The sequence below is a fragment of the Tiliqua scincoides genome, chromosome 16 (assembly GCF_035046505.1).
Source record: "Tiliqua scincoides isolate rTilSci1 chromosome 16, rTilSci1.hap2, whole genome shotgun sequence".
NCBI classification, from domain to species: Eukaryota; Metazoa; Chordata; class Lepidosauria; order Squamata; family Scincidae; genus Tiliqua; species Tiliqua scincoides.
The window spans coordinates 1,441,376-1,462,153 of record NC_089836.1 but is presented as its reverse complement, the minus strand read 5'-3'; the positions used below and the strand labels follow the sequence as shown (position 1 = coordinate 1,462,153).

The 20,778-nt window shown below is 49.3% G+C and overlaps 2 protein-coding genes across 2 annotated transcripts in view; both read right to left on the bottom strand.

Annotated features, from left to right (window-relative positions):
• The window catches only part of SNAPC4 (small nuclear RNA activating complex polypeptide 4), a 34,589-nt gene extending 25,556 nt beyond the window's left edge, over positions 1-9,033 (bottom strand). Inside the window, 7 exon segments of the mRNA XM_066610911.1 lie at positions 3-37; positions 1,046-1,124; positions 1,536-1,661; positions 5,055-5,219; positions 5,669-5,712; positions 7,038-7,187; positions 9,010-9,033. Of these exon segments, the coding sequence (XP_066467008.1) occupies positions 3-37; positions 1,046-1,124; positions 1,536-1,661; positions 5,055-5,219; positions 5,669-5,712; positions 7,038-7,173 (585 nt within the window). The 5' untranslated portion in view covers positions 7,174-7,187; positions 9,010-9,033.
• A 3,553-nt stretch (positions 9,034-12,586) lies between these two features.
• Positions 12,587-20,778, bottom strand: part of ENTR1 (endosome associated trafficking regulator 1) — a 13,630-nt gene continuing 5,438 nt past the window's right edge. Inside the window, exons 3-8 of the mRNA XM_066610818.1 lie at positions 20,776-20,778; positions 19,587-19,660; positions 19,321-19,432; positions 18,444-18,506; positions 16,686-16,825; positions 12,587-13,220 (exon numbers count right to left, since the gene is read on the bottom strand). The exon at positions 20,776-20,778 is cut by the window's right edge and continues 405 nt beyond it. Coding sequence (XP_066466915.1) covers positions 13,139-13,220; positions 16,686-16,825; positions 18,444-18,506; positions 19,321-19,432; positions 19,587-19,660; positions 20,776-20,778 — 474 coding nt within the window. The 3' untranslated portion in view covers positions 12,587-13,138. The remainder of the gene's footprint in view (positions 13,221-16,685; positions 16,826-18,443; positions 18,507-19,320; positions 19,433-19,586; positions 19,661-20,775) is intronic.

Here is a 20,778-nt window from a genome sequence, read left to right as displayed (position 1 = left end):
CGGGACTGTCGTAGCAGGAGCTTCTCCCGGTTCTTCCCTGGGAGAGAGGGGTTATGTGTCACAAATTAGGCCATCAGTGCCCCTTCGCCAGAGGAGCAGCAGTTCTACTCCCCACTGGAAGTTCACCCCTGCTTTCTGGTAAGTGCCTCAAGACACTTGGAGAAGACACTTGGAAGGCATGGGCCTTCCTCCCATGCCCCAATGCTGGAACGCCCCTGCAACTGAACAGGAGGGGACTCCAATTGTCTCACAAGACCAGCACGGCTATGAGAATGATCTCTTCAAGCCCAAGAGAAGGAATCATTTCAGGGCTGAGCTTCCAAGCGCCTAGTCTACTCTTTTTGGAGTTCAAAGAGGGGTAGGGAATCATCCCCAGAGTACAACAGGGCTTTGGAAATCCCTCCAGAGCCCAAGGCAACTGGAGGAACAATCTGTCTTCCCCCTTTCTGGCTCTAAGCTGGAGAGCAGATTGTGAGAAATCTGCTCATTTTAGAAATGGGTTATGTCAGAATGCCAGGTGCAGGAGCGGCACCAGGATGCAGGTCTCTGGCTGTCTTGAGTGCTCCCTGAGGCATTTGATGGGCCACTGTGAGATACAGGAAGCTGGACTAGATGGACCTTTGGCCTGATCCAGTGGGGCTCCTCTTATGAGAACAAGCCTCCCTTTCTTGGGTACAAACTTGGAGACGTGGAGGAAAGCAAAGGATTGCCCCGACCTGGCACAGAACAAGGTCAGGGACAAGATCCAGGGAAAGTGAAAGTTTGAAGGCTGCTTTATGCCTGATGGGCAAAGTCCAGTACAATCGATATAGCAAAGGCCTCTGTTCACTGGGGGTACTGAACACTATCTGGTGTGCTCCCTGGGGCATTTGGTGGGCCGCTGTGAGATACAGGAAGCTGGACTAGATGGGCCTATGGCCTGATCCAGTGGGGCTGTTCTTATGTAACACAGGCTTTGTCAACACTGACAGTTGCTTTGTCAGCCCAAGCTCCGCCCACCACTCCACACTGAACACCTGAGAATCCAACCCTGAACTGCCCTTACATTTGATCGTGATCAGCTCCTCAAAGGACTTGATGCCTTGCATGGTCTTCTCTCGAGTATCAGGATTAGCAGGTGGACCCTGGGAGGGAGGGAGGGAGGGAGAAGAGAGAAGGAGCAAGAGGAGCCATAATGGGTCAGGAGGAGAAATTCCAGTTCGACATCAGGAAGAAATTCTTGACTGTCGCGAATTGCCAAAGGAGGTGATGGATTCTCTCGAGACCCTCGAGCAGAGGCTCAACAAGAGAGAGAACTGGAGATGCTCTAGAAGGATTTTCTGCTACAGGTATAGGGTTGGACTAGATGACCTTGTGGGTCCCTCCCTCCCAACTGCCTGATTCTTGTGAAATCTGGGCCACCTGAAATCACCCTCCCGTTCATTGAATTTTGCTCCCCTGTGTAGACAAGCCACCCACAGATCAGTTTATTGCCCCCCATCCAGCAGATTACTGAATTTGTATAAGTTTAGCACGCCACACGCTCACATACTTACAACCCCCGACATTTTATCCTTGAAGTACGGTTTCATAAAATGCCCCAGGAACATATTGGCTGGCAAGGTTTTCCCATCACTTGATTTCAGACCTTGCTTCCCAGCAAGCTCCCAGGTGAGCTTCTCCTGTCAGGTGCAAGGGAAAGAGAGACAAGGTTTGCAGGAATACCTCCGGAAGTTCACTTGGCTTGGCACAGAAGTGGAAGGTGCACGAAGGTCCCCCACTCCCCCCATGTTTTCTGAAGCAAAATCCAGAGACAGATTAAATCAACAGGAGATGGAGAGTGGCCCAAACTGAAAAGATCATTCTTGCTGGCACAGCTAGGCCGGGAGGTCTTTGGGGACCCCGAACACTTTCAGGACAAGCTCCGCCTCGTTGGCGTTACGTTATAGAGAATTGCCAGCAAAAGGGGCTGGAGCTTCCAGAAAATCTCAATGAGTAGTACACTTTACGTGCAGTTCAGTACGTGTCCCTCTTTTTTACAGCCTTTTAAATGCACTTTCCAGAACCCAGTCGATCAGTGGGACAGAATCCTCTTCGTTTTGATCTCAGTTTCATCATTTAATGGTAGGCTTGGCCCATTCACGATGCCAACCGAAGCAGTTGCCTAAGGCATCAGATTCTCACAACAAGCACTTACCTCTGTCCATCCCAATCAGTACTCCTTCCCCATTTGGTGAAAGTGCAAAGGGAGGAAAATGGAACGGCAGAAGAAGTATGGAGAAGGGGTGAGCTAGAAGTCAGTGACTGCTACCAACCCTCCGTCACAATGGCCACATTATCACCCCTGCAAGTAGAGGCCTAACATCTCCACCAAACTGTTTTCTATTGTAATGATTTCCAATTACAGCCAGTCCTCACTTAAAGCTGTGGAGAGGTTCTTGGAAACTACAACTTTCAGTGAAATGACTTATAACAAAACCAATTTTACCGAAGGTTAATTGATATACGTCAATGAGAGTTCTGTTCCCACAGCATACTCCTGGCCACAAAACACCATCAAACTTCTAAATAAGGACCAAAAACACTTCTAATATTAAACATTGAAATAAACGTGAGCTTTCCAGACTGGAGAAAATCCATCCAGATATGGGGAGAATGGACAAAACTCCACACATAAGCAGGAATCAGATTTTTCTCTCAACAACTTTAAGTGAGAACTTGCTGTACTTGATTTCATTCAAGCTCCTCTAGAGCTGAAGGGAAGCATACAAGTGCCTTAAATAGATAAAATCCAAACGTAGAGCAACAATGAACAGAAACTGGTTTTTTAAAATGTAAGACTGGGCCTCAAGACCACAATCCACTATGTCAAGAGAGACTATGAGGAACACATGGCCAACAACATTAAGGGGAATAATAAAAGCTTCTTCAAATATGTTAGAAGCAGGAAACCTGCCAGAGAAGCAGTTGGCCCACTTGATGGTGAGGGAGGGAAAGAGATAAAAGGAGACTTAGAGATTTGTATTTGTCTTCAGGACAGAAGACTGCGGGTAGATATGAGGGGCGGGTAGATATGAGATATGAGGGGCTACCTGAACCGCCCCTCCTGACCAAGGAATTAAGTCAGATAGAGGTTAAAAGAGAAGATGTTTCAGACCTAATTGACAAATTAAAGATCAATAAGTCACTGGGCCCTGATGGCATCCACCCAAGAGTTATTAAGGAATTGAAGAATGAAATTGCTGATCTCTTGACTAAAACATGCAACTTGACCCTCAAAAAGGCCACGGTGCCAGAGGATTGGAGTATAGCAAATGTCACACCGATCTTTAAAAAGGGAAAGAGGGGGGACCTGGGAAACTATAGACTGGACAGCCTAACATCTATTCAAGGTAAGATGGTGGCATGTCTCATCAAAGATAGAATCTCAAAACACATAGACGAACAGGCCTTGCTGAGGGAGAATCAGCATGGCTTCTGTAAGGGTAAGTCTTGCCTCACAAACCTTATAGAATTCTTTGAGCAGGTCAACAGGCATGTGGATGCGGGAGAACCCGTGGACATTATATATCTGGACTTTCAGAAGGCTTTTTACACAGTCCCTCACCAAAGGTTACTGAGAAAACTCCACAGTCAGGGAATTAGAGGGCAGGTCCTCTCATGGATTGGGAACTGGTTGAAGACCAGGAAACAGAGAGTGGGTGTCAATGGGCAATTTTCACAATGGAGAGAGGTGAAAAGTGGTGTGCCCCAAGAATCTGCCCTGGGACTGGTGCTTTACAACCTCTGCATAAATGACCTGGAGACAGTCATTTATGGAGACAGAGGTGAGCAGTGAGGTGGCTAAGTTTGCAGACGACACCAAACTTTTCCGAGCGGTGAAGACCAGAAGTGATTGTGAGGAGCTCCAGAAGGATCTCTCCAGACTGGCAGAATGGGCAGCAAAATGGCAGATGCGCTTCAATGTCAGTAAGTGTAAAGTCATGCACATTGGGGCAAAAAATCAAAACTTCATATATAGGCCAATCGGTTCTTAGCTGTCTGTGACAGATCAGGAAAGGGATCTTGTGGTGGTGGTGGACAGGGCGATGAAAGTGTCGACCCCATGTGCGGCAGCAGTGAAGAAGGCCAATTCTATGCTTGGGATCATTAGAAAAGGTACTGAGAACAAAACGGCTAATATTATAATGCCGTTGTACAAATCGATGGTAAGGCCACACCTGGAGTATTGTGTCCAGTTCTGGTCGCCACATCTCAAAAAAGACATAGTGGAAATGGAAAAGGTGCAAAAGAGAGCGTCTGAGATTATTACGGGGCTGGGGCACCTTCCTTATGAGGAAAGGCTACGGCGTTTGGGCCTCTTCAGCCTAGAAAAGAGGCGCCTGAGGGGGGACATGATTGAGACATACAAAATTATGCAGGGGATGGACAGAGTGGATAGGGAGATGCCCTTTACACTCTCACATAACACCAGAACCAGGGAACATCCACTAAAATTGAGCGTTGGAAGGATTAGGACAGACAAAAGAAAATATTTCTTTACTCAGCGTGTGGTTGGTCTGTGGAACTCCTTGCCACAGGATGTGGTGACAGCATCTGGCCTGGATGTCTTTATAAGGGGACTGGACAAGTTTCTGGAGGAAAAATCCATTACGGGTTACAAGCCATGATGTGTATGTGCAACCTCCTGATTTTAGAAATGGGCTATGTCAGATGCAAGGGAGGGCACCAGGATGCAGGTCTTTTGTTGCCTTTTGTGCTCCCTGGGGCATTTGGTGCGGCCGCTGTGAGATACAGGAAGTTGGACTAGATGGGCCTATGGCCTGATCCAGCGGGGCTGTTCTTATGTCAATGGCTTCCATAAGAGTGGTCAGAGGCACCCAATGGAATAGTCTCCTTTTGTAGTTCTGAAGTCAGCCAAAGACAACCCCCCCCCAATGCAGACTGGAATTCCACTGGAGCAAACAGCATCGAAGCACAGCTTCCCATCAAACAATGCAGCAGTGCTCCCCCCCTCCCGGAAGACAGAAAGAGGTCAATCACGAGCATCGGGAAGCATCCCTTGCTCTGCTTACCTGCTGCTCTCTGTTTTGGGCAAGCAGGAGGTTGAGCTCCTCAATCTTCTCCTGAATCACCTCCTGGTAAACCAGGTTCATCTGCAGGCAGGTCTCTGGGGTTTGTGGAAGAGTGATGTCAGCATCTCCCTCGATAGCACCGTTTCCCCCACCTGGGTCCACATCCTAATCCAAGAAAAGGAGGCGTTCAGCAGCATGCCACAAAACGGGTTTCACAGAAGGCAGGGACAGCCAGCAGTCAGACACAGTGGTCATCAAGCAATCAAGTGTGCTGCAGCTCTCTCTGCAAATTCTTCTCCCAAACAGGTGAAGCCCTAGCCTTGCCACAACCAAAATCAAGCCCGTGAGTGAGCAACAGGCAACCACAATCAGTGAATTGCCTGCTGAAAACCAAATTCCATCAGAGGGCTCAGAACACCCAAAACTAATGAGAGGAAGAAGAGCAAAAATAGCTCAGAAGCACAAGAAACTGCTGCCCAGGGAGGCTAAACTCTGGCCTGGCCATCCAGGCCAGGGGTGTTAATTGCAGAGCAGGAAAGGGTATTATATGCCACCATATTCGGTATCTTCCCAACCCCCAAGGCAGAATTATACGTTCTGAACTGGTTACTTACCATTTGAAGTTGAATATCAGAATCGCTGTCATCTTCAAGTTCATCTAACAAGACAAGCGGAGGAAAAACCACAGGGTTAGACAGAAAAACAAATCACTGTGAAAGTTGGCATAAGAAGCTGCTAAATCAGACTGCTTGATTCTTTCAACCAAATATTGCCTGCACAGAGACGCCTGTGTTGGCTCGGTCATGTCGTGAGAATGGATGATGGCCAGATCCAAAAGGATCTTCTCTATGGAGAACTCGTGCAGGGAAAGCGCCCTACAGGTAGACCACACCTGCGATACAAGGACATCTGCAAGAGGGATCTGAAGGCCTTAGGAGTGGACCTCCACAAGTGGGAAACACTGGCCTCTGAGTGGCCTGCTTGGAGGCAGGCTGTGCAGCATGGCCTTTCCCAGTTTGAAGAGACACTTTGCCAACAGTCTGAGGCTAAGAGGCAAAGAAGGAAGGCCCATAGCCAGGGAGACAGACCAGGGACAGACTGCACTTGCTCCCAGTGTGGAAGGGATTTTCACTCCCGAATCGGCCTTTTCAGCCACACTAGACGCTGTTCCAGAACCACCTTACAGAGTGCGATACCAGAGTCTTTCAAGACTGAAGGTTGCCAACATGCCTGCACTGACTCGTAAACACCCTCTAGAACAGGGATGCCAAACTTGTTTCATACAGAGGGCCGATGTTAGCATTGGGGGTCCCTTCTGAGGGCCGGAAGTGACGTCATTAAGCAGAGAGTGACATCATGAAGTAGATGATGGACAGAAATAAGCACTTTGTTCTCCCACAGAAATTCATTGGTGGCAAAAGATCAGAGAACACGTGCAAATCATATTTCATGATACGAGAGAGCCCAATTACCAAGCTGGGAGAGCCCAATTGTAATGGGGGCTGGATAAATTGCTTCTGGGGGTCACAGTTGGCCCACGTGTGTAATGCATGATACCCCCGCCCTAGAATTTCAGGCTCTGGGATCTGGAGATTCTGCCAGGAACTCAATCCAGGACCTTCTGCATGCAAAGCAGGTTCTCTGTTCACTAAACTTTGGGCCCATTCCCCAAAATAACAGTAAATTAAGCACTGAGCTACAGTCGCACAGTAGTTAAGACAATGCACCAAGGTGCTCCCAATTAAACCTTAGCTCTCTGCAATATAGGAACAATACCATTACTGGCCTACACAGCTGGGTTGGTGGGAGGATAGCTTACAGAAAAGCACTTCCAGTACTTAACTGCTAGATAAACAGTGATGATTAAGATAAATGGATATAATGGTGTGTGTTTGCCTTTGCAGCCCATAATGCCTTTTGGATGCTGAGAGAGGAAATAATTCTAAAAGCACAAGACAGGTAAACGTTCAGAGAACTCTGCACCTTCACCATAATCAGAACCAGACTCAAGGCTGGAGCCCGATACTTCGGCTTCACTGCCCGGGGCTCTGGGTCCCAGGCTTCTCTCCAGCTCTTCAATCTCCTGCCTGATTCTCTCTCGTTCAGCATCTATGTCCATCGCCGACACCTCTGCTGCTGAGAAAGATGTAGAAAAACAGATAAGAACATTGGAATCCTAAGAAACAACCAAGACAGACCAGTCAGGCAGTTCACACCACAACCCATGATCAAAACCAGTAAGTTGCAAGAGTAAAGTTCTCATTATCAGGGACAGTAATAATATTTAAAATAATGAAGGTTTATTACAGGCAAAGCAGATTTAGGCAAGACTGATGTGCTGCCACCCCTCACAACTGCACTGATTCGGGGACACCACAGTAAAAGAAAGAAAAAGGAAGCCATAGTTCAGTAGAACATGGAGGGAGCTAGTGGAAATTCCAGGTTCAAAGCCCACAGGATCACCAGCAAGCTTATGAAAAGACACCTGTCTTTTGATGGCTGTGACTAATGGAGCCTCCACAGCCAGGTGTTGCCTACCTACATAAGAGCCCTGCTGAATCAGGCCCAGAGCCCATCTAGTCCTCCCCTGCAACTGGCATTCCATTCACCCACATGCCTGCCAATGAAGACACCAGACTGTGGCTTGGGTTTAATTTGGGCCAGTTTATTATTTAAACAAGAGTAACCAATTTTGAGAACATGAAACCTACTAAACACACCATCCCTCCCTCACCAGTCTAACTACAACCACTCAGCTGCTGGGTTCACACAAGAGGCAAAGGGCAGTGCCTTCTCAGAAGTCTGCCACTGGGTGCTAATGGAGATGCAGTCCTGAAATGGGTGGGAAAACTAGTGACAGAGGGCCCAGCTGATGAGGGGGCTTGAAGGAAGTCCTTTGGCTCCAGTTCTCCAAACTGGCTGAGCAGCAGAGCCCAACTAAGAGGAGTCCTAAGGGATCCACTTGATAGGCCGCAAGACTGCAGGTCCTCTTGCCAAGGGTGGCCAATGCAAGTGCCTCCAGCGAGCCTACAAAGCAACCACACCTCCTTTGCTGCTGCAAGGTAGGCTATACCCGACTGTGGAGGCTCCATTCCTGAATACCATAATAAGACAGCTTGTTAGGCAGTCCTTAGGCTCCAGGTCCCCAAACTGGTAGAGTAGCACAGCCCAAGTCAGAGGAGTCCCAACTCCTGTAAAGAGCCGACTCTTTACAGCCGAGGAGAAATCAGCTGACAGGTGACTGAGCTGCAAAGTCCCTCCCCAACAGGGACCACCGCAAGTGCCTCCAGGAAGCCCACAGATCCTCCTCTGCTTCAGCAGCTGCTGCTCACAGGCAGACTATCCCTGACAGTAGAGGCTCCACTCTTGGATACCGTAAGGACAGGGAGGTGGAGAGACCCCTCCCACCCAGCCTCCAGCTCCTGCCCGTTGGGGGGGAGAAGCAGGGCACAGAGAGGCCACCAAGCCAAGACCCTCCTTTGCAGCTACTGCTGTTCACAGATAGACTCCCCCTGGCTGTGGAGGCTCCACTCTCAGATGGAGGCCAGGAGGAGCCCAGCTGCCAGGGGAGGCGAGGGGGCCCTGAAGTTCAGCCTCCTGCTCCTGCCCATGGAGGGGGGCAAGCAGGGCACAGGGATGCCACCAAGCCCCTCGATTGCTGCTGCTGTTGCTCACAGGTAGACCCCCCCTGGCTGTGGAGGCTCCACTCCTGGACAACCTAACAAGGTCAGGGGAGGCGGGGGGGGTTCCGGCTCGGCCTCCTGCTCCTGCCCGTGGGGGGCGCAGAAGGGCCGCAGGCGCCCCCCAGGAGCATCTGCAGCGTCAGGTAGACTGCGCCTGTGAGGGGAGGCTCTACTCTCCACAGCGAGGCCTCCCTCCCACGCGGGGGACATCCACAGAAAGGCGGGGGCTCTGCCCCGTGCGGCTCCCAGGCAGACGCAGCGCCACCTCCCACCTGCCTGCCCTTTCCCGCCGATGGCCGCCTCCGACTCCAGGCGCGGACGTGACGTCACACGCGCATCCCTCCCGTGGCCCCGCCTTCCTCCCGCGCCTCAGCCAATGCGCCTCCTCTACGCTCCAGGACCGGCCTCCGCGCGTGGACCAATCGGCGCGGCCGCGGCTCCCGAGTGACAGCCCGGACAGCGAATGGGAGAGGCCGTACTGGGAGACTGGGGCGGGGCCTCCGTGACCGTGCAGCCAATGAGGAGAACGCGGGGGCGGGACGCCTCCAGGGTGGCCCCACGTGGGGCTCCTGCCTTGGCCAGCTGCAGGTCTTGCTGACAGGTAGAATCCCCCTGGTTGTGGAGGCTCCATTCTCAGATAGCACTACAAGGCCCGGAGGAGCCCAGCTGCAAGGCAGGCAAGGGACCCCTCCAGGTCAGCTCCCCATTGACTGCCATGCAATTACTTCTGAGTAGACCTGCACTCAGCATGGATGGCCTCTTCAAGATTCTCCCCAAGATCGGATGTCCACCCAGGCTCCTCAGCATCATCAGATCTTTCCACAAGGACATGAAGGGCACTGTTGTCTTCGATGGCTCCACATCAGACCCTTTTGACATCCGAAGCGGAGTGAAGCAGGGCTGTGTTCTTGCACCAACCTTGTCTGGGATTTTCTTTGCTGTCCTGCTGAAGCAGGCCTTTGGAACTGCAACAGAAGGCATCTATCTCCGGACCAGATCAGATGGAAAGCTCTTCAACCTCTCCAGAATGAGAGCAAAGTCTTTGGAATGAAGTCCAGCTGAAATGTCTGCGTGACTTCCTCTTTGCCGACAATGCAGCTGTCACCACCCACTCAGCCAAAGATCTCTAGCAGCTCATGGATCGTTTTAGCAAGGCCTGCCAAGATTTTGGACTGACAGTCAGCCTGAAAAAAACACAGATCATGGTTCAGGATGTGGACTCACCTCCCTGCATTAAAATCTCTGCATATGAACTGGAGGTTGTCCATGACTTTGTGTACCTTGGCTCAACGACCTCCGACACTCTTTCTCTCGATACCGAGCTAAACAAACGCATCGGTAAAGCAGCTACCACGTTTTCCAGACTCACAAAGAGAGTCTGGTCCAACAAGAAGCTGACGGAACATACCAAGATCCAGGTCTACAGAGCTTGCGTCCTGAGCACACTTCTGTACTGCAGCAAGTCATGGACTCTTCGCTCGCAACAGGAGAGGAAACTGAACGCTTTCCACATGCGCTTCCTCTGACGCATTCTCGGCATCTCCTGGCAGGACAAAGTTCCAAACAACATAGTCCTGGAACATGTTGGAATCCCTAGCAAGTATGCACTGCTGAAACAGAGACGCCTGCGTTGGCTCGGTCATGTCGTGAGAATGGATGATGGCCGGATCCCAAAGGATCTCCTCTATGGAGAACTCGTGCAAGGAAAGCGCCCTACAGGTAGACCACAGCTGCGATACAAGGACATCTGCAAGAGGGATCTGAAGGCCTTAGGAGTGGACCTCAACAGGTGGGAAACCCTGGCCTCTGAGTGGCCTGCTTGGAGGCAGGCTGTGCAGCATGGCCTTTCCCAGTTTGAAGAGACGCTTGGCCAACAGTCTGAGGCAAAGAAGGATGGCCCATAGCCAGGGAGACGGACCAGGGACAGACTGCACTTGCTCCCGGTGTGGAAGGGATTGTCACTCCTGAATTGGCCTTTTCAGCCACACTAGACGCTGTGCCAGAACAACCTTTCAGAGCGCGATACCAGAGTCTTTCGAGACTGAAGGTTACCAACAAATTAGACCTGCACTCAGGCTCCAGTTGCAAGAGTCTGGAGTGGAAATATTTACATATAATACAGAGGTTTCTCAAGCTGTGGGTGGGGACCCACTAGGTGGGTCATGAGCCAATTTCGGTTGGGTCCCCATTCATTTCAATATTTTTAATCTATCAGGCTGGATGGTATGTGACTTGCTTGGGGAAATGTCACAGATCTGTATTTCTAACCGGCTACTACAAAGATGCTTTCAACAGTGATAGTCAGTGGGACTTACTCCTGGGGAAGATTCCAGCCCAGGATTGTGAAAAGTTTTCCTGCCTGATGATGTCACTTCCGGTCATGACATCACTGCCGGTGGGTCCTGACAGGTTCTCATTCTAAAAGTGGGTCCCAGTGCTAAAGGTTTGAGAACCACTGCTCTATATATTGCACTATTGATCCCAAGACACACTGAGGATCCAGCTGCAGCGCAGTCCCCAGCATTGGATTTCTACAACAAATGGGCTCCCTGCTGCCTTCATCTCACCTCTCTCTCTCTGCCCTCACGATGCATGGCTTGGAGACCAGGGCTCACCTTGCAGTCAGTGATGCAGATGACCCCAAACTGCTGGCACCGCCCTCTCCATAAGCCTCCATAAGGCAGGACAAGGATGCTCCTCGCTCACCAGCCCCCCCAGCTCCTACCATCACCCCCCAGATCTCCAGATCCCAGGAGGAAGAAGTCCATCCCCTGCCTGGAACTCAGTTCTTTATATAATCCTGCACAGACTCTTCTCACTGTCTTGCCCCAGAGCAGTGATTCTCACACATTTAGCACCGGAATCCACTTTTTAGAATGAGAATCTGTCAGGGCCCGTTGGAAGTGATGTCATAACTGGAAGTGACATCATCAAGCAGGAAAATTTTTAACAATCCTAGGCTGCAATCCTACCTACACTTACCCAGGATTAAGTGCCACTGACTATCATTGTTAAATGAATGTACTAGTAGCTTGTTACAGTTCTGTAACAGGTACAAGTCTGTAACGTTTCCCCAAATGTAGTCACATACCATGGTAGCATCAAGCCTACTATATTAAAAATAAAATATTGAAATGAATGGGGACCTACCTGAAATTTGCTCGTGACCCACAGTTTGAGAAACACTGGACTAGAGACAATGGAGGAGGGAGTGCCTGCACCTTTAACCACTGTATTGAAGAGGGAATTTTGGCAGATGCCAACATGGAAGGGCTTAAAAAGCTGCACCTCCGCCCGTCTCTCTTCTATACAGTGGTTAAAGGGCCAGGCACTCCCTCCTCCATTTGGTCACCCTCCTAAGGCAAGCCCCGCGCAGCCTGCCATCTCACAGGGTGGTAATGAAGATGCAAGAGATGGGGGAAACAGAGCAGGTTGGGGTGAGGTGAGTGGAGACAGGAGGCAGGTGGACCAGGTCCCAGAAGGGGGTGGGATCTGCAGTGGAGTCCCCAGTCTTAACTAACTGTAGTTGGGTGGCACTCATGGAGGTCTCCTCAAAGTAAGGGAACGTTTGTTCCCTCCCTCCCTCATTTTTGGGGTCAAGGCATGATAAAGGTTGAACACCAATGCAACACACCAACTGGGCTGAAGGAACAACAAATGCAAAATAAAGTCATCCTGCCATGTATTCCTTTGGATAGACTTTGGGTCTTCTAAGAGCAGACACTATGAAAAAGCAACTGTTAGGAGCAACCTATTTTCATCAGCAAAGCCTGGAAAATATGACTGGAGATATTTGGCATCAGAGCCCAACTCTTGCTTTTAAGAAAAAAAGGCAACCCAAACAGCATGCACTTATAATTTGTTTTAATTTAAGAATAATACTGTTACAAAAGCCAGGGGAATTAAAACGTTTTATACTATGTTCAGGAAATATTTGTTAAATCTTTCCACACATGTAGCATCATTACTGTACAAAAGGCAATAAGAAATTTCTCACACCGGTCTTGCTCCACATAGCCATAAGGATGAATTTCTTCCAGAAAGAGCTGTGATGTAGACCCACATCTGTGCCGAGCCCAGAGACCCACATCTGTGCCGGTGACCAGAGAGCCGAGCCCATATTTTGAATGGAAGACCTTAATCAAACACTTTACTGCACCTTTACAGATTACGCCACAATAGATTGCAGCAGGTGACTGACCAAGTGGAAATGGGTTTGACCATCTCGGCACTGTAGTAATAGATTAGGAAAGATCAGGATGTGATCTTTTTTTAAAAAAAAAATCAAGATTTCAATCACATTAGTTGATATTAAATATCAATATAAATAGCAATGTTAAATATTGATTGCCAAGATGTAAACCAAGTCTCTTTGCCTACGACTGGTTTTCAGGACGAACCTTATGAGACCTCTGATATTTTATCGATAGATTTCAGGAGCTCAGCTACAAGCTGTAGTGCTTCAGCGCCAGATATCAGCTGCCTGGAATGAAAAGAGTGGGGTGTTAAGGAGGACAAGTGTGGAGAAGGGTTCTGAAAGGGAACTCCCTTCAGCAAGGATGCCTTTAAGAGGAGATTGGACAGATTGATGGAGGAAAAGACCATCAAAGCTTGCAAGTCATTATGGTTATCTACCACCTCCAGGTTTTAGAGACATTCATTCTCTCTGAATACCAGTTGCAAGGGAAGGACAACAGGAAACCAATATCTTGTGGTCTTGTGTAGCTCCCTGAGGCTTCTGGTGGGCCCCTGTGAGACACGGGGTTGGACTAGATGGGCCTTGACCTGATCCAGCAGAGCTCTGCTTATATTTTTATGTTTAGCTCAGTAGTATGGCAGGGCTTTTGCATGCAAGTCCTAGGATCACTCCCTGGTAGGCAATGCCATCACCATATAGAGCTGGCAGAGGCCAGCTTTTCAGTCTCCAGCCAGCACTGGGGCGGGGGGGGGGGGAGCTTCGGCCAGTCACAGCAGATGTTGCAACAGGGGAAGATTCCTTCCTAATTCTGCTCTCTGACTCCCATCCTGTTATTCTACCACTACAGCTTCTTTAAAGAATTTTTGTAAGGCTCAGGAATTTCAACGTTTGGTACAGAACAAGCATGCATTACGTGGCTCTCTTATGCCAGTTGTCATCAACTAGACCAGCAGCTCTCAGCACTGAAAATTACTATCATTTGGAGGTTTTGGTTTTCAAAGAAGATCTAAAAAAATGGAAGCAGCCTTCTATTCCCCTGCCTCTGGACATCCAAAAATCTGACTGGTCATTTGAAAGGAAATAAAGAATATTTTAAAAGTTGGCTGCAAAAGGGGGTCCATAGCAATTTAACACTTTGTATGTTCTCTGTCCTTCCAGCAGCCAGTGGCGTTGCTGGGGGGTGCGGGCCGCACTGGGTGACATGCACGGGGGTGACACGCACTGGTGGTGACATGCTAAAATTGTGGTGGGTAGGAGTAATGCTGTCATGTTATATACCGTTGGATGCAGACTTTCCAGCAGAATGCAATGCAAAACACCAGAGTGAAATATCTCCTTTCTATCAAAAGTTATGGCCAAAAAACCAGAGAACAAAAAATGCATAGAGCCCTATGGAAACTGAGCTGTATCGCACGTTGACTTGCGAGTAGGCGACCTTGCCTTAGTCCGTTGGAAGGGGCAGGCTGAGAGGAATCCAACAACACCAGAATTATCCTGATCCAATGAATGTGGCCCCCAAAAACACCTGAGAAGGAAGTCCCTCCCTCCAAGCAGACAAATGTATTGAGCTCTATGGAAAGCAAAACTAAGCCTCACGGTCGTGTCTACTCTCGAGTAAGCAAATATGCCTTGGCTGGTGGTCAGGCCAGGCAAAGGGGAATGTGAAGCCACCTTGTGAAGGTCTTGATCTGATGGAACTGGAGCTCAACAAATGCTGCAGAAGGCAGCCTTCCCCCCCCCCTAAAAAGGATCAAAACTTCAGCTGATAAGGTGAACTTTTTTGAGACTTGCAAAGCCAGGTGGATCCTGACAATGATCTGGTTTAAATAGAAATTCTTAAATTGAACTGGGAAGGGCTGAAAACCTTAATGAAGGGGGGTGTTATTGCAGGCAGGCTACAGAAGAACTTCACTTGGTGGAACAGGGCTGGCTTCCGCTTATTGAATTATTTGTTTTACTTGCTTATTTATTTTAATTTGCCTGATGATGTCACTTCCACCATGACATCACTTCTGGTGGGTCTTGGACAGATTGTCATTCTAAAAAGTGGGTCCTCGTGTTAAAAGTTTAAGAACTGCTGCAATAAAGTGTTAGTAAGTTGACACCCTTGGGTGTGTGTGTGTGTGTGTGTGTGTGTGTGACACCACGAGTGACCAAAATCACTAAAATCACAGTTTGGAGGAATAATACCATCATGTTATATATCAATCAATGCGTAATTTCATGCAGAATGTGTTCTATCTTTGTTCTATCAAAAGGTACAGACAAAAAACCAGTGGAGGCGGAGTGATGGTACATCACCACGCCCACCACCTGGGGTACTGCCCTGCCCACTGCATTGGGGGGGGGGTGATGTGCTGGCATCCCACACCAGATGACGTGAACCCTAGTGACTCCACTGCCAGCAGCTCAGGATGGCACACTCTGTTCTCCCCCTCCCCATTTCTCTTCATAATGATGGACCCTGTGAAGCCAAGGCAGCCAGGGAACTTGAGGACCAAGTGGGGAATTAAATCCAGGCCTCCCTAGTCTGATGATCTCCTTCACCACCCTGGCTCTAGCAAGGAGCACACAGAGCAGGGAAGCAGGAGAACCTTGGAGGCATGCATGTCCATGGGTGAGTGAGCAAGAGAGAGCCTGGAGAAGGCACAACTGCAAAGCTGTAGGCAAGATGACACCCACTCCGAAACACGAGAGGAAAAGTGGAGAGGCTTGGGGAAAGGAAGGAGAAACAGGGACAGCCTGATCCAGGAAAGTCTCGCCTGCATATTTTCTCCTCAGCCAACCAGATGTGAAGTACAGTGGACCCTTGGTAGTTGTGGAGTATCCAATCCAGGACACTCCCCTCCTTTCAGATACCAGTTTCCATGATAACACATTCTGCTTCCTTAAACGTTACACCAATTCCTGGGTATATTTGGGGTGCCGATTCCAAAAATGGCATCCATTTTGCCCTATCGCGTCTAGTTTTGGAGACACGGCATAGCCTCTTTAGTGAATGGTTCAAGCAGCTTCCTCATTATTATTATTAATTATTATTAACAGTATTTATATACCGCTTTTCAACCAAAAGTTCACAAAGCGGTTTACAGAAAAAAATTAAATAACTAAATGGCTCCCTGTCCCAAAAGGGCTCACAATCTAAAAAGATGCAAATGAATACCAGCAGACAGCCACTAGAACAGACAGTCTACATCATAGCTTCCTCATGAAGAAGCTGCTTAAACCATTCACTAATGAGGCTATACTATATCTCCAAAACTAGACGTGATAGGGCAAAACGGATGCCATTTTTGGAATCGGCGCCCCAAATTCATATCAAACCACCATAAAGTTTGGGGAAAACTTTTCTGACTCTCAATTTTGTAGGCCTGCATAATCAAATCCGCAAAAGGGCCTCTTAGAAGCGACTGGAAAGCCACTCACATCAGGAGGTCCTCTGAGGCCCTCCTTATCCGAGGGTTCACACTCGCGTATATTCAAACTGTGGGTGCCGAGCTTGCGAATAAGAAGGGCAGCCTGCATTGGGCAAAGGAAGAAAGCCCTTTCTGATTGAGTGTTTATCGGATTCTGATTGAGGTTCTTTCTGCCTGTTCCTGGTTGAAACTATCAAAGCCATTCTAAAATTTTTGCAAAAAACTGGATGAGGGAGCCGAATAGGACAGAAGTTTACATGCAGGCTTGAAAAAGTTGCTTGGACACCATCACTTGACATGTAATTGTCTATCCACGGACAGACCCAGAACTTACTTGATGGATGATCGGGACTTTGCAACAACATCGAGAAGATTCTGCAGGGCAATGTCCGCATTTTGTTTTACTACAGCCAGGTCTGTCAAATGGCGAGACCTCAGGGCTTCGTTCTCCAGCCGATAATTCTCCACTTGAACCTTTAGAACAACAAAAAAGGGGGGCGGAGAGAGAGAGATTAACATCATCACTCAAAGCTCCAGGCAATTCAAAAGTCAGAGTATTTATTTAGTCATTTAATATATTGATATGCTCTCTTGAGGTCCCACCAAGTGGTGAATGAGGCAACTCACACCACTAAATAAAAAACATAAGAATCAATACAAATGAATAAATGAATGTGAATTAAAGTAATTAAGATATTGTCACACTTCCAGATTTTTTTCCCTAAGAGACAAAGGGCCCAATCTTATCAAACTTTCCAGTGTCGATGCAACCATGCCAACAGAGTGTGTGGTGTGCAGTCATGGAGGCCTCCTCAAGGTTGGGGAATGTTTGTTCGGGGCAACTGGAAAGCTGGATATGACTGGGCCCCAACATGGCGCCCTATGATTTTTCCTGCTTTCACAGTGAGCCAGAGTGTTTACTTGACAATTACATTCCACTAAGTCCACCACATCTAGTTTCAGGGATGTGCCAAATCAACGACTTGAGCCTAGCCCTCCCCACCCACTCTGACTCAACTCATGCCTGAGTCTTAATAGGTGGCCACGGGGACTTGTCCAGAGCATTTCTGCGACTCAGTTTGACTTGAGTCAGCGTCTTTTCGGCAAACAAGTCAGGTGTAGCTTCGTGGAAAAAATGCGGGCGGGGTGTGTGTCAAGAGTTCTCATTTATCAGGGGAGGGCACCAGGATGAGGTCTCTTGTTATCTGGTGTGCTCCCTGGGGCATTTGGTGGGCCGCTGTGAGATACAGGAAGCTGGACTAGATGGGCCTATGGCCTGATCCAGTGGGGCTGTTCTTATGTTCTTATGTTATCACTCCCCTGATGTCCCCATCCCATCTGTAAATAAAGGCTCTGCTATTCTTCAAGTGAGTGCAGAAAATGCCAACCAGTTCCTGATGAACCCCAGCCACGAAGCCACTCACCCCTGTTCACATCACAACTCCCGATTCTGCCCTCAGTAGGAGCACCAAGCACTGATAGTCCTACAGGGAGGGAGGAGGTGGCATCCCAGCTCAGCAAGGTGGGAGGGGAGGGGATGTGCAAGTGAGGGGACAGAAGCAGCAGGCAGGCCCTGAAAACAAAACTTAAGCCTCTCTCCTCTCCTCCATCCCTTGGAGCAAAGGCTGCTTCTAGCACGGATTCAGGAACAACTCAGAGTCACAACAATGGCGGCGGCAGCCCCCTGAAGGCAGAGAGAGGAACTGCCAACTCCACTCAATGCAAAACAGGAGTTTGGGTCATTCACAGACCACTTAGCAGGAACATGTCTGCCAAATGTCAGACCCCTGCTCTCTTCCATGCAGATTGAGAACAGAGTCTCCTGCAACCAATGCAGAAAGCAGCAGCAGCCCCCAGAGACACACTTGCCAGACCTCACTCTGGCCACCGCTTGAGCAAAAACAACTGCGGCAGATTTGGTTTGGGTTCAGCGTCTGCACTGTGCAAAAAGCAACTGCACCAGGCACAAGGAACATGCTGGCCCAGCTGTGACACAGGCATGGGAGCACACGCTGCCGCCCCCATCTAGCGCCATGAGAAGGTCCAAGGTTGCCAAGGAGGAGCTCCAACAGAGGAGAAGCCCAGCTTGTACCTGAAGAAGCGCATTTTCCTGTTTCAGCTTCAAGATGCCACTTTCTGCTTTGACGGCCCTTTTCTGGAATAGAAAGTAGCAAGGCGGTTTATTCTGCAACTGTGAGGATCAGGTCGTGTTGGACAGGACAAGCAGCACCCACCCTGAGAAACCACATGGGGGTCTAGGAGACAGACACGCACACAGCCCAGCACAAGCACCCAGGGGTCCCCAGAGGAATGTATATCTCTTATTTTACACTTGGGCACCTACTCAAAGGTTCTGCCCACATTGGGCAGCTCGACCCCTCAGGACAGAACTGGTCCTTTCACAGCACCAGGTCTGTCTGTGAAAGAGAAGACATGGCCCAGGCGGGGCAGACAGCCAGGAAGATGGCAACACCCGCCTGACCGCCCCCTGGGGTGAGGTCCTGAAGAGCAAAGCAGTGCTCAAAGATCCTTGCTCCAGCAGGGCACTAGGCCAGTCTGGGTGGCCACCAGACAGGAATGCTGGAGGGATTGATGACTACAATCCCCTTGGGTGATGGGAGCCCCACAGAAGTCTAGTGCAAGGATTTCCTTTTATTTGATTCTAAAATACATTTCAGATTTTGCTTGGCAGTTCCTCTCTATTGGTGGCTAAATTGACAGAGGAGTCCCTGGGAAGCCCAGGATGTGGGGATAAGACACTCCCAGCTGTGTAGTGCACCCTGAACCGGGTTGGCAGGCCCAGCGGGGAGGAAGCAAGAAACAGAAGTGTGCTTCCTTCTCAGGGCAGCTCCGAGCAACACAAGAGCATCATCTTCTCCAAAGTCATCCATTATGCAGGAGAGGGAACAAAGTGAGCAGTGGAGCTCCTGTTACACAGCACCCCCCCCCCCGGAGGCAGGCAGGCTCACGGTCATGTGCTGGAGGTTTTCTTCCACCTGCTGCACCATGGCCTCCAGGTCCTGGGCCTCTCTGGCTTCCTTTTGCTTGCTCTCCTCCAATGTCCTTTCCAGCTGCTTCACTCTAGCATGAGAGAGAACAAGGAATCAGCTTTTACCTTGGGCTGCCTCTTTTCCAGCAAGCCTAAATAGTTGCAGACAAAGAGACCTGCTTGAGAGAGAGCACTCACAAGTGCTATGAGAAGGCAGGGGCACATGGGGGGGATGCACCTGCATACCTCTGCGCCCGAGTTTCAGAAATGGCTTGAAGATGGTTGATCTTACTTCTCAACTTGGAGTTTTCTTGTTTTAGCTATGAGGGGAGGGGAAGGGAGGAGGAAAAGAGAGAGAACTGTTGCTGAGGTTTGATTGAAGTAGCAGGGCTGTTTGGAGGAGAAGAGAGATTAAGGCTGCATGTACTTGATATAAAGAAAAATATAAATGCCCAACATCCTTTGACAAGCAACCTGAATTCAGTCATCTAAGGTGTGAGAATCAAGTGCATTTAACTCTATTTGCTTCTTATGCAAAATCCTGCTCCAAGACAAGTTTCCTAGAATTTGGCATGTCTAGGAGAGGAGGATGCTGGAAGTGACTGGCTGGACACCCTCCAGGAAAGGCCAGACAACCAATCAATTCAAGGTCAGTGAAGGGGAGCCAGAGGAGCACTAAAGCCCCACCCCATACCCCTCCTGGTTCCTGGGCTAGAGCCAAAGAACCACAGAACTGTGCACCCAAAGGGGCTTGGAATGTGTGCTTCTCAAACAGCGACCATGTAGCATGTCTCCTTAGGAACAGAGGGAGGTTTCAAAAGCAGTGTGCAACAGGGCACCCACTCCCAACTTCTGGGTCCAACATGCCACTGGGTGCCCCCAAGTCCCTTGTAAGGTAGCTCTTTGGGTGCCAGTTGCCACCTGCCCATTCCTGGGCCTCCCTTCACAACCTGGAAGGCTAAAATCATGCTTTGCTGGGTGTGTGAGTGTGAGAAAGTTGACGCTCTTGCATTAACAGTTATAAAGAGATCACATACTGCGAACTTTCATTGTCAATCCAGAGATAAGACCACAATCAGTCCTGCTTGAGAAAGACCCCAGCCTCTTTGTGAACTCATTGGGGCAAGCCTGGGGGAGGGGGCAAGTTTCCAGCCCATTTGCGACAGAAGAGAAAGTAGCTGGCAGGAGCAAAGGGGGACAGAATGTGCCTGGAAGGGGTGATTCATACACAGGCTTGACTGCAGGCGCTCATGTAGGTCAACCTTTGCCAAGTGATGAACTACAGACCAGCAATCAGAGACCCACCAACCACAACTCTTTGCCAGTGAGAATTCTGGCTTGTCTGGGGAGAAGCCCAGTGTGGGTCCCTCAAGAAGTAAGCAAGGCAGGAAGGGAGAGTTAGGGGGAGGTTCAAAAGAGTGTCTGGGTCCCTCACTTC